The sequence below is a fragment of the Trichomycterus rosablanca genome, chromosome 19 (genome assembly GCF_030014385.1).
Source record: "Trichomycterus rosablanca isolate fTriRos1 chromosome 19, fTriRos1.hap1, whole genome shotgun sequence".
Lineage (NCBI taxonomy): Eukaryota > Metazoa > Chordata > Actinopteri > Siluriformes > Trichomycteridae > Trichomycterus > Trichomycterus rosablanca.
The window spans coordinates 21017828-21032265 of NC_086006.1; the positions used below are offsets into that span (position 1 = coordinate 21017828).

General features: G+C 37.3%; 1 protein-coding gene across 1 annotated transcript in view; it reads right to left on the minus strand.

The window, feature by feature from the left end:
* bgnb (biglycan b) overlaps nt 1-14438 on the minus strand; it is a 29201-nt gene extending 14763 nt beyond the window's left edge. The window contains exons 1-2 of the mRNA XM_063015258.1: nt 14205-14438; nt 831-1117 (exon numbers count right to left, since the gene is read on the minus strand). Of these exons, the coding sequence (XP_062871328.1) occupies nt 831-1077 (247 nt within the window). The 5' untranslated portion in view covers nt 1078-1117; nt 14205-14438. The remainder of the gene's footprint in view (nt 1-830; nt 1118-14204) is intronic.

Sequence of the window (14438 nt, forward strand, 5' to 3'; positions counted from 1 at the left end):
AGGGGTCTGTGCTGGCCATGTTCTTTCGCATCAGACTCACCATGGAAATTTCTGTATACATATATCAAATAAATGAGCATCAACCTTCACCTTCAAGAACTCCATATGTTCAATATTTGATAATGAACTGTTTGCTTGATTTTACACATCTGGGGTGTGACTGAAGTATATCAAGCAGTTTATTCTTTATTTTCCGTTTGTAAAAATAAAAACCCAGAAAGCAGCACATAACATCTGTCTTAATGTTCACAAAATCAATTAATTACATTTTATTTTAACTTTAGTGGATAAATACACAGAAGCTCTTCAGACTGTGTGTTTGAACATATCTTCATCAGTATGATGTTCCTTCTTACTCCCACTCTGTATTCCTGTTAAACATCCTGTCAGTCTCAAACCACATCTTGGAGATTGCAAGGAAATTACCCAGAAGCATTCCATTTGCCATCAAAGCCCCTATTTCCTCTGTAGTCTTTGAGTATCTCCTGAATGTCCTTTATGTCTATCCTTTTCTCTTTATTCACTCATCCATTAAATAGACTCTTCTCACACAGCCTCCTAAATGTTCAGTTTTTTCTGGATTTCTCCACCTTTATCTACCAACCTAGTCATTTCCAATTCCCGACTGTGACTGTTAGAAATAGCTGACTCCACTAGTTAGACTGGATGTCTACAAAATTTTGGCCATTTTGTAAACATTAAAACAGCTCTGGGATGGAATTTTATCCTTAAACATTTCTTGTTAAAGTCTGATGTAAATGCCACAGCTACAGATGTAGTAAAAATATCTGGCTTGGTTATTTTTAACAGAGAGACATAAAGATGCTTACCGAGATCAGAGCACTGCACCACTCTTAGTTGACAGTGACACCCAAAGGGACAAACATGAAAATCTGGAGGTGGCAGTTCCTCCACAGCTGAACCTTCCTCTTCATCCCTCATCATTACAGTCATCGAACCCCCTCCATCGCCATCAATGCCGAAGTCCCAGAAGCCCCTCTGCTCGAAAGGCAGCGCTAGTGAATGTGAGGCCAAACTGAAGACACTCAGAAGCAGCAACGACTTGTGAGAGAACATCTTTTAGATATAAGCAGAACACACACTTACATAAGCCAGCCTGCAAAACAGAGAAAGAAATAAAGAGAAAATATGTTATAAAACAACATATCAAATATCTGCATTAACGAACACCTACATCTAAACGGTGCCATTATTACGATGAACAGTGAAAAAAATAGAATATAACTGGTTTTGTGTTCTTTTGTTTACTTTCAGTGGTTATTTCTATTTCAAATGTCTTTTAACTTTTGACGTTTCCCTACAAATATGAATGAAGACTTATATATTTATAAGCATAAACAAAGATTAAAGAAATGGAAAAAACAATAGTATAAATTGGCACCTGTGAACCAGGAAAACGCTACCTGCTGGAATAGTCATGTTTTAACTTTTGGAAAACATAAATACATATAATATATATAATGTAATACTTAAATACATACAGGGGTTGGACAAAATAACTGAAACACCTGTCATTTTAGTGTGGGAGGTTTCATGGCTAAAGTCTGGTGGCCAATCTTCATTAATTGCACATTGCACCAGTAAGAGCAGAGTGTGAAGGCTCAATTAGCAGGGTAAGAGCACAGTTTTGCTCAAAATATTGCAATGCACACAACATTATGGGTGACATACCAGAGTTCAAAAGAGGACAAATTGTTGGTGCACGTCTTGCTGGCGCATCTGTGACCAAGACAGCAAGTCTTTGTGATGTATCAAGAGCCACGGTATCCAGGGTAATGTCAGCATACCACCAAGAAGGACAAACCACATCCAACAGGATTAACTGTGGACGCAAGAGGAAGCTGTCTGAAAGGGATGTTCGGGTGCTAACCCGGATTGTATCCAAAAAACATAAAACCACGGCTGCCCAAATCACGGCAGAATTAAATGTGCACCTCAACTCTCCTGTTTCCACCAGAACTGTCCGTCGGGAGCTCCACAGGGTCAATATACACGGCCGGGCTGCTATAGCCAAACCTTTGGTCACTCGTGCCAATGCCAAACGTCGGTTTCAATGGTGCAAGGAGCGCAAATCTTGGGCTGTGGACAATGTGAAACATGTATTGTTCTCTGATGAGTCCACCTTTACTGTTTTCCCCACATCCGGGAGAGTTACGGTGTGGAGAAGCCCCAAAGAAGCGTACCACCCAGACTGTTGCATGCCCAGAGTGAAGCATGGGGGTGGATCAGTGATGGTTTGGGCTGCCATATCATGGCATTCCCTTGGCCCAATACTTGTGCTAGATGGGCGCATCACTGCCAAGGACTACCGAACCATTCTGGAGGACCATGTGCATCCAATGGCGGTGCCGTGTATCAGGATGACAATGCACCAATACACACAGCAAAACTGGTGAAAGATTGGTTTGATGAACATGAAAGTGAAGTTGAACATCTCCCATGGCCTGCACAGTCACCAGATCTAAATATTATTGAGCCACTTTGGGGTGTTTTGGAGAAGCGAGTCAGGAAACGTTTTCCTCCACCAGCATCACGTAGTGACCTGGCCACTATCCTGCAAGAAGAATGGCTTAAAATCCCTCTGACCACTGTGCAGGACTTGTATATGTCATTTCCAAGACGAATTGACGCTGTATTGGCCGCAAAAGGAGGCCCTACACCATACTAATAAATTATTGTGGTCTAAAACCAGGTGTTTCAGTTATTTTGTCCAACCCCTGTACATACAATTAATAAGAGCACACAGATGTAATATTTAGGTGTTTACTTTTGGCCATGCCTTGTCTGTAATACAACTTTAATATGTTGATTTATTAAATATAAGCTACTAATCCTAACACATCTAAAAGAAGAAAGAAATTGAGTTAGTAAAACTAATGGGATCATTTCCCTCTTGCCATAAGCCAGCAAAACCATTATGTGGTAACTGCCTGTTAGTAATCTTTTCAACCAAAGCCTTTGAATAAACAGCCAAGTGGTTGACTGGTTTCTGGTCTACATAGATTTAATGTTCACCCAGTGGGACACACCCTGCACCTGCCATGCACATGATGGTTACAGTCAGAAATTAAGATTAAAAATAATTCTAAGTAAGCCCTGCAATGTCCTTTTCTCTGAGAAGAATACGACAACCTGGGAGAGTGGACATGTCTGGGACAGGATTTGTCATACAGTTTGTGGTGGCAGTGGAAAAGTCTAACAGGACTTTGCAAACACACCAGCCATTCATTATACAGGAAAGAGGAAGGTGGGGTTATTTGTAAGGTTCAGTACATAATTTTGGTTTGGCTTGAGGACTGGGAGGATGTTTATGATGTCATGGCTAAACCTCGAAGGTGATGATGTCGCATTGTCAAGACAGGAACTGAGATGGGCTATTGGACCAATTGGCCCCTGTAACAGCCAGACTACTGCTGATAGTCCAGTCTGTATTCTGAACCTGAGCCAAAAACACACCTGGTACTAAGACACCTGGTTTTTTTCCCATTACGTCATCTCATTTAACATACACATGCATTCTAATTAAAACATGACTTTAAACCACCAGCTGCTTTAAGCATTTAAATGTATATCCAGCCCAAACACTAAATGTTGAGCCATCACCACAACCAGCAGCAGCCTTTTCCTCCTTAAAATGTTCACATCCTTCATGATTTGAATGCACAATTACAGTGAAAAACTAAATCAAATTACATTAATTCAAAGTGATTTACAAGTGAGGCAGAATACAATCAACACATTGTAAGAGAAAATCAACAGTGATGTGCTGACTGTGCTGCAAGACCAAAACAAGTCCAAAAACAAGTAGTTAGTGTCAAATAATTACAGGAAAAATTGAGAACAGATGATGGTGAAAAGTGTTAGTCCACAGGGCGCCACAATACTAATCAAACAGTACAGCAGAACATACATTTTAACCCATAAAGAACTATTTATGTAAAACATGAAACTATTATGATAGACCACTACTACCCAAAGTTTGCAGCTATAGCAGCTTTTACTCCTTTGATTAGACTTCCAAAAACATTTTGTGGTGTGTCTGTGAGAATTTGGGCCCGAGCACTGATTTTGCATGATATGGCCTGGATCACAATCAACCTTGCAAATTCATCACAGGCCAATGCACAATGCATCTACGGGCAACTTAGAATACCCAGTCAGTTTTCAGTTTTGGGGTAGTGGGAAGAAAACCCATGTAAACATCTTTTTGTAATATTAGCTTATTTTAACCAGGTTAGCTCTACAAAGCTAGTCAGCTACCAATAACTTAATGCTGGTCACAGGTAGCATGTTTAGGATTTCAGTATTGGAGTCTTAATTAAACATTTATTAACCATCAATTTAATAGACAAATTCTCAAAATATACCATAATACCTATGATAATATTTGATTACAACTTAAGGAAACTGATAACCGGCAACTTAGCAGCAGACTGTATACTCTAATTTGCAAGTGTCCTGGGACCTTGTCAGTCTTTTAAACATCAGATGTGACTGGCTGTTTGAGTTCAAACACTTTAAGCAAATTGTTGGATATTAAAAGTACTTTAAAATCTTAGTTTTATAGTAATAATACTAATGCATTAACAGATTTGACACAAACACAATGTTACACAGTTGAAATAAGTCATGTAAAATGACTTAACTGTATTAAAAAAGGCCCAAGCTTCTTCACTGCCACTTCATTATCATGCTGTCACAGAAAATAGCATATGGTTGAAGTAATATCATTGTTGAATGAGCAGGAATTCACATCTGCTGTGGAAATGCCACTGTCAACATTCAGAGATGCATGATCAACATCAGTACCACATGGGTGGGGCATTCCCAGAGGCAGAGGATATACAATATATTTACAGGATATTAAGCTGTTTAGACTGAAGACGATAAATCCCTGTTTGTTGTCCTTTTACAAATTTATTTCATTCCACAGATTTTACTTATTTAAAACTATTGAGTTTAGTGTAGACGAAAATGACTGGCCTGCACAGTCCCCTGACCTCAACTCTTTCAGGGTAAATTGGAACCCAACCTAACTAATCCTCTTGTGGCTGCAAGAAAGAAAATATCCATGGCTCTGTTTCAAAATGTAGTGGAGTGGAGGCTGTTGAAGCAGCAAAGAAGGACCAACTTAATAGTAAACCTTTATGTAGACCAAAAAGCCCATGGTTTTGGAGTCAGATGGTAAACAAACACATATGGAAGTTGTGTCCACATACTTTTCAGGAGTAAAAATTCTGCAGGTTCAACCAATTTCCAACTAGGTCTCTAAAAATGTTATGCATGTGTTCTAAATAACTAGTTTATAATAACAAATAAATTTACAAAACTTTGGAGGCAGAAGGAGTGGGCTATGTGCTAAACTGATTTAAACATTGCTTTTTAAAAGTATTAGGACATAACAAACAAATGTACAAGTACTACTGCATCTGCTTTCTCTAAGAAACAGACCTGTCCCATGCTTAAATGCAACTATTCTTGTTAAGTTGGCCAAAGCATAATTAACTGGTAATGGATCTGAGTCAGATTATGAAATCTTACCAGCACATGAGATCGAATTAGTGTCCACGCAGAAGTCCACTGGCTACGTTCATTTACAATGCCTTCCTGTATTTGTTCGTTTATCGGACCGTTTAATGTATGGTGGTATTATAGGAACTGGAGAACATAGTAAGCATCAGCCCATAGTTTTTAATTGGAACTGGCTGACTGGTGCATTGTCTCCAGGGAAGTTTGGGACACTAGATATTTTGATTGGCTGATGGTCCCTGAAAACACAATGGAATAAAGAGACACATGGCCATGAACGTATTAGAACTAAAAATGAGGTAAGTATAAACCTCTACTTACTTTGATAGTTTTCTTAATGGAGCAGCACATTCCAAAAATTACAGTTTACGAGCATAGCCATATTGCATTCATAAACACTTTTTGCAGAAACAATTCAAACCATTAAAGTAATTTGCAAAAAACATCACCTTTGTATGAAATGGTGAAATGGTTCTATTACTTATTACTCATAAAAAATACCATGTATTAATACCACTTGTAACTGTAAGACACAACCTTGCCAGCACACTCAATTAGTTGATAGTCAAAACAAATAACTGGATAGATAACTGGATCAGCTGTTTTCAGTTAGAATGTACAGGTATATACCCCATACTTTTGGTCTATAATTCCTCAAAAAAAGCTACGAATGCTAGCTAGATAGCAATCTAATCACAGAAAAGTACAACTATAAAGAAGCATAAGAAGACTCTCATCGGCACTGAACGTACCTTAGAGCATATTTTATTACATTTTTAAAAATGAGGACAAAAATTGTCAAGCTGACCCTATAAAATTCAACAAATGAACTAGAAAGGAACTTATTACAAAAGAGACGGCAACATCAACTGTTACTCTGTTACTCAGCATGTCTGATTACATAAAAGCTCTTTCAGGGCCTCTTGGCCTAAATATTTTATGTTAAAAGGATACAGTGAAGTAAGATATCACTTAATTTCTTTGCAAACCTACACATTAATAAAAATATATAAAGACCTAATAAACATGCAGAGATCCTGCAAAATGTGTTAATATTAACATCCCTCCATTAAATCCTTAACAGCACTCAAATGTTTTACCTATTTCCCACAGCAACTCTTAAACTATCCCTCTATGTAAATACATCAACATTCTTCCTGCCATTGGGGTTATAAACACAGCTGGACTATGTGAGGAAGGCACCTTTGATCCTCTATGAAAATGCTAAGTACATAAGCCTCATATGCAGACCACCAACATAAAGGAAGACGTGAATCTTCACTATATAGGTACTTTGCAAATACATTTTCATACTGGGTATTCTTTACAGCACTAATTATTTATAGTGTTTATAGTAACAAGTCAAGAGACTGACTGCTGATACAAACTCTCTGAAGACAGCTGAGGTGAGGATCAAACCTCGGAGCTTAGTTGTGTGCAGCACCACATAGGCCTACATACATTGTAACAAATAAGAAAAGACATCAATTTAGTACTGGAAATTTAAAAAAATAATGGACATCGCTAACATTCAGAATAAGACATTACTAACATTTATGAGTTAATAATAATTAGGACCACCAGTCACCAAAAAAGTTTTAATCCTTCTTGGAATGATGTAATAACTGTCCTGAATGATTTGTGGTGAAATGTTAAGGAAAAAATATAACATAAACTAATATAAACTTTCAGTTCCTTTAATGCATGAATGAAATGAAGATCTATTTTACAGTCTGCCATCTTAAGCACAGCAAACATTGATGATGGAAGACATAATTTGGCTTTCTGCCAACAAAAATCCATCCAGATGTAAGAAATATATAGAAAGTTTACTTTACTGATCCTATGTTTTATTTATTTATGTGTAGTAATATTTTTTTTTCCAAATGACAGCCCTGCAATGAATTTCAGCTTAGTGAAACTTGCATCATAAAGCTGTGATTGGATCATAGAGTTAAAATAAACTGAGTGGTTGTTTTTGTACTGCTTTGATGATGTCATTTGTTTGACTCACATATGTACAATTGTTTCCAGTTTTTCTGACTTATGCAACCGTACATCCAGAATAGGGGACTGAAGGGATTTTGTCATGGCACTTTTGTAGATAACTGCATTAAGCTCTTCTGGCAGTCTTCATGTGGTCCTCATGACCCTTGTGTTTTATAACCACTGCACCCACCTTTGAAATGTTGCACTAATATTTACTTTTTGAGTAAGTGACACTGCGCAGGGTACAAAAAAAGTTAACCATGCTGCAAAGGGGAGGCACTGTTCACCAAAAAATGTTTGTGCCTGGCAGGGCACAACATACAACATGCATAAATATATTCATTTAAGTGGGATTTGTTGTAATGAGTAGTTTTTTTAAAGACAACTTTCCAAAATATAGCTTAAAACCTTTAAAGTTTTGCAGGTGGGGGTGCAGGTGCAGGTGGAGAGAAAGTATAGTTCTCTCCAAATTATGGTAGCAGCATTCTGGTACTGTAGCTGTCATGGTCACCATTCAGTTTTGAGTTTTTCTTATTTCTCTGGTAAACATTTGGGTTGTAAGTCAGCGGTGGATTGAGTAGCTGGTGAAGTTGAACCTAGCTTTGGGCTGCGGCTTTGGTTTGGTTTTATTTTATCCATTTCTTAGGTGTCTTTATTGATCTCAAGAATATATAGTTTTATTAGACAATATATACTTTGTACTAAAAAAAGAAAAAAAAATTTTTTTTCTTAGTATAAAGTAATAAAGTTTGCATGTTTTATAACATTGTTGAATTTATAAATAACCCCTTCCATCACCATCTAAGAGACGGAAAATAACTTTAAGCTAGGTCTCACAGATCAACATTATTGCATGACCTCGAAAAAAGCCACTGTAAAAAACAAATCAAATCATCTTACCAAAATCATGTTAAAAAATCTAGTAAGGGGTAGTAGGGGGTCATATAAATGCATTTAAATGGCCACAGTTTTGACTGTGATGTTCTACAAGTTTACAGGTGATGTTTTGGAGTCCACATACATTTGGCCATGTACTGTAAAGTTGGGCAGAACCACCACATAGCACATTGTCTACAGTTGGGTTCATCTTACAGAAGGGCAATGGGTTAGACAAAGGAGCAACTTCTCATAGCAATTACTTGACCATGTTTTTCTTTTCCAGGGGTGAGGTGGATATTTTTGTCACAACACTCCTGCAGTTTAAAGGCGCAGCAGTCTGTAAGGGCGTCAGAGAGAGGGAACTATAAATGTGGATATGGTTTTATATGATGGGAAAGATGAGCTCATGGTGAAAAATGGCTACAGAGTTAATTAGCACTACTTCACCCCACCTGAGCTTAGCACTATAAAGACATGCTTTTATTTTAGTGTGGTTCTAAGTCTTTACATCTCACCAAGGCACTGAGGTTGACGACTGGTGTTGTGTTCACCTTTCTGATTTTAGAAAGTTCTCTTTAAAAAAGTAAACAATTTTTCCCTAAAAGTGAACAGGCTAAGAATGATCCGTCATCCCCACATATTTCTTTCTCTCCTCTAGTTAAGGAAATATCGAGAAAAATTTGTCTATAATTGTAAATTAGCATGTTGGTGGATCAAGTAGCAGGTGTGTCACAGTTTCACCTAGTGCTCTCACCTCTGTAGTTTAGCTAGTTTATTTGTTTATTTTTCTCCTGCTAAGAGATCTGCGTTATCTACTTACTGATCATGTTTGTGTTCCCATCATTCAAGCTCTAACCTAACCTAACGTAGTTCTCATACTAAGACACCATTTATGTTACATATGGTTCATTGAAGAAATGGAGGTACTGACTATCAAGCTTCACCATGCTAACTAACATTTGAATGTTTAAAAAAATAAATAAATAAATCACAAACCTTTGCTTCAATTTCTTGAATGGATAAATAAAAAAAAGCAAAAGTAATAATTAAGACTAGAAAGGAAGCAAAATGTTTAGTAATGAAAGCAACAATTTAATAAAATAATCGTTTAAATTCTGTCAGTGTCATGCCACATTTATGAGAAGAAATGCAGCAAGTTATAGCATTATTATAACTCTGCTATAACTTGTCACTCAAACTGACATGACCTTTCTGCAAGTGGTAAGCAATACTTCAATTGAGGAAACTAAGCATTGTGTTTTTGACCTATTTTTGACATGTATGTCAATCAATGATATTTAATAGTCTTTCCTTTGCTTATTAGTATAATTTTCTTATAAATTTTCATATAAATAACTAATGCCTGCAGCATTTTGTGGTGTGCATTCCTCTTGTCACTTTTTCTCTCCTCCCTCACAAACCATTGGGAGGTTCTGGGATCTAAATGCTTGGCTGGAATAAACTGCACTCTCAGCTATAATTTGGTGACTTGTGTTCCTAAAAAAGCCCGTCTGGCAATTCAACGACCAATGCTTTACTTGGATGTGGCAGCTGGCATTGAATTCGGCACAAGCTTGTCTAATCAACAGAACACAGAACCAGATTCAGGCGTGTTGTGATGGAAACCCAATTGCATAAACTGAAAATTAATTGAAATTTAGTGTTGTAGATGACCAGCTCTTTATTTTGCAAAGTGTTTAACTGAATTTAAAATGATTTATCTATTTTATCACACTTGTTTAAAAGGTAAAAATTCCAAGAGGAGAAAAAAACCCGCAATGTCATAACAATTAAGGTATAAAGCTATAAAGAAAACCACTGTAATTAGCTCAAACATGGGGCCTATGAAAAAGTTATGACTATATGGCAGTCTATCCAGTTTTACATTAGTATTTACTGGGTTCTTGTGTCTAATAATATTTAATCACACATTGTAATTATCTGCTTTTTGCTGACTCTAATGCCAGTCAGGATGAACAGATGTCACTCTGCTCCAACAAACAACCCGAAATACAGTCATCAAACTTACATTTTTTATGCATATTAAAAACATAGCAAAATAAGACACGTTATCCCAATATGATGATGAGAAAATATTAAAATTAATAATAATAATGCTTTAGTTTTAGATTACTACTGCAGCTTGTTGCTGTCTCTTCTCATTTAGAATAACTGCCTGTTAAATTCCAAATTGACTTACAGGTCCTGCTAATGACCCTTGCGGCTCTAAATTGTTTTGTCTTTCCATTGCTTTTTAATCTGCTGTTCAAAGAGGCAGCTTTTTGAAAGTATAGGCTCTGAAGAATCAATGGGCATTACTTTAAAAACCTTCTTAGTAATTCTTAATAGAAACCATTTTTTGTGAAATCAACATTTGATCTTTATTTAAAATATCATCAATTTAAAGGTTCTTGAGGAAACCAACATTTATTCAAACACTTGAACATGTACATGTACATGTACATGTACATGTACATTAACAGGCTTTCATAAAATGTATTTCATAAACTACAGCTCCTACTAATGATGCACATTGTGATTATACAATTACTGACTGTAGTCTGTCAGTGTTCTACTGTACATTGACACTGTTAACACTGTTAGAGACAACAGCTATTTATGTCTTGTCAGTGGAGATCCTTCTATAGAGAGATCCAACATTTTTAATGAATAAAGTACATTGGGGTTACTAAGTGTACAGAGAAACAGATACTGCTAGAGTCTGTATTTTACCCACACAGTTTCATGTATGATATGTGTGGCTCAGGAAATGGCTAATGACTGTAAGTCAAATATAAACATAATGAATTGGCTGGGAAGTGTATATAAACAACTCTAGAACTTTCTAAACTCTGTTAAAGTGAACTTTAAAAGTTTAATGATGCAACAAGTCAATGAACTTCTAACACCAGTACATCAGCAACAAATTGGTTTAAAGAAAAACAAAACTGGAGTCAGAATTCAGACCATAACCTAACTATGGTCTAAAATTTCTTCTCAACATTGTGCAAGACTATTCATTAGCTAAAGGAAATGATATGGGTGCTGGTGGGAGTTCTGCCAATTATTATACACAAGAGTTCACATACTTTTTCAGCCTTCATTCCTGACAAAATCACTTAGTGCAAAGTAGCCAAACCTTCCTGACAGGAAGCCAATCCATCACAAGGGAACACATAAATTTACTTACTAGATTAGATTGGCATGGTTTTGAAAGGTGGGAAGAAAAAAGTACCCAGAGGAAACCCGCATGGGCATGGAGCGCACATGCAAACAACTTTCATACAGTGACCAGAAAAAAAACTGAATCAAGATCCCCATCACTCCTGTTGTAAGGCAACCCACGTTACCAATTGCGCCATCCATCTTAAATCTTGCAGTTTAAGGTGGATTTTTTTTATTAATCATTTCTTTAAATACACCTGTAGACTGTAATTCTGATTTAAGTGAACTGCAGCGACATCTACAGGTCCTGATAAAGATTACATCAGACCTTTAACATACAGTGTATCACAAAAGTGAGTACACCCCTCACATTTCTGCAGATATTTAAGTATATCTTTTCATGGGACAACACTGACAAAATGACACTTTGACACAATGATAAGTAGTCTGTGTGCAGCTTATATAACAGTGTAAATTTATTCTTGCCTCAAAATAACTCAATATACAGCCATTAATGTCTAAACCACCGGCAACAAAAGTGAGTACACCCCTAAGAGACTACACCCCTAAATGTCCAAATTGAGCACTGCTTGTCATTTTCTCTCCAAAATGTCATGTGACTCATTAGTGTTACTAGGTCTCAGGTGTGCATAGGGAGCAGGTGTGTTCAATTTAGTAGTACAGCTCTCACACTCTCTCATACTGGTCACTGAAAGTTCCAACATGGCACCTCATGGCAAAGAACTCTCTGAGGATCTTAAAAGACGAATTGTTGCGCTACATGAAGATGGCCAAGGCTACAAGAAGATTGCCAACACCCTGAAACTGAGCTGCAGCACAGTGGCCAAGATCATCCAGCGTTTTAAAAGAGCAGGGTCCACTCAGAACAGACCTCGCGTTGGTCGTCCAAAGAAGCTGAGTGCACGTGCTCAGCGTCACATCCAACTGCTGTCTTTGAAAGATAGGCGCAGGAGTGCTGTCAGCATTGCTGCAGAGATTGAAAAGGTGGGGGGTCAGCCTGTCAGTGCTCAGACCATACGCCGCACACTACATCAAATTGGTCTGCATGGCTGTCACCCCAGAAGGAAGCCTCTTCTGAAGTCTCTACACAAGAAAGCCCGCAAACAGTTTGCTGAAGACATGTCAACAAAGGACATGGATTACTGGAACCATGTCCTATGGTCTGATGAGACCAAGATTAATTTGTTTGGTTCAGATGGTCTCAAGCATGTGTGGCGGCAATCAGGTGAGAAGTACAAAGATAAGTGTGTCATGCCTACAGTCAAGCATGGTGGTGGGAATGCCATGGTCTGGGGTTGCATGAGTGCAGCAGGTGTTGGGGAGTTACATTTCATTGAGGGACACATGAACTCCAATATGTACTGTGAAATACTGAAGCAGAGCATGATCCCCTCCCTCCGGAAACTGGGTCGCAGGGCAGTGTTCCAGCATGATAATGACCCCAAACACGCCTCTAAGACGACCACTGCTTTATTGAAGAAGCTGAGGGTAAAGGTGATGGACTGGCCAAGCATGTCTCCAGACCTAAACCCAATAGAACATCTTTGGGGCATCCTCAAGCGGAAGGTGGAGGAGCGCAAAGTCTCGAATATCCGCCAGCTCCGTGATGTCGTCATGGAGGAGTGGAAAAGCATTCCAGTGGCAACCTGTGAAGCTCTGGTAAACTCCATGCCCAGGAGAGTTAAGGCAGTTCTGGGAAATAATGGTGGCCACACAAAATATTGACACTTCAGGAACTTTCACTAAGGGGTGTACTCACTTTTGTTGCCGGTGGTTTAGACATTAATGGCTGTATATTGAGTTATTTTGAGGGAAGAATAAATTTACACTGTTATATAAGCTGCACACAGACTACTTTTCATTGTGTCAAAGTGTCATTTTGTCAGTGTTGTCCCATGAAAAGATATACTTAAATATCTGCAGAAATGTGAGGGGTGTACTCACTTTTGTGATACACTGTATAATGCCTCCTTGTAAGTGTTTCTCACAGATAGATAAAAGTTCAATAACTAACTTTATTATATACATATCTAATCTTTTTTTTTTTTTAGTTTGGACACCTGTGGTGTGTCAAATTTCATGTTTTAATGATTTTGAGTAAAATGTTAACACCACACGTTTCTGCAGTTTTGGCATATATTGGGGGGGGGAACCCATTGAATATTAAATGTGCCATAACTTTTCATATTAATATTCTTTCTCCCAATAATTTAAATATATCATAGAAATAATAACAGTGTAATTAAATAAAATATTTCCATTTGTTTGCTGTGAAAAATCTGTCTCTTTCTAGACTGCTTAAACTTAACTGTAACAAAGTGAAATGTTACCAATGTGCTTAACATTTGCATAGAAATGTAGTTCATTTAATAAAAAACAAAGCTAATTTTTTATCTGTCGTTATGTTCCTTTTATAATAACGAAATATATTCATTTATCTTTCGTTATTACAGAGTAGTTTTCCATACTCTTGTCAAGTACGTTTATTTATCCGCAGTAAATTAACGTTACGAACTTTAGCTGTCTTGTAAACAACGTGTTAGCATACAACAGAAAAAACTAGCAAAACAACTCATAAATGTTCATTAAAACCAACTTACCTTCAGTTAAACGGCAATTTCCAAAGTCTGTCTGTGAGCTTTAATAATTCCTTTTTTTTAATTCAGGCGTTAAACTTTCATATTCTGCTTATTTAAAGCTAATTAATGTATTAGGAATGATTACGGTTTATAAGTCTAATGAGGTATACACGGTTTTAGGTTATCAGCTCTGGAAGCAGAGGAGTGAGAGTCCTTGCTCTTCGTGAGTAAATAATGAAGGAGCTGCAGGACGTT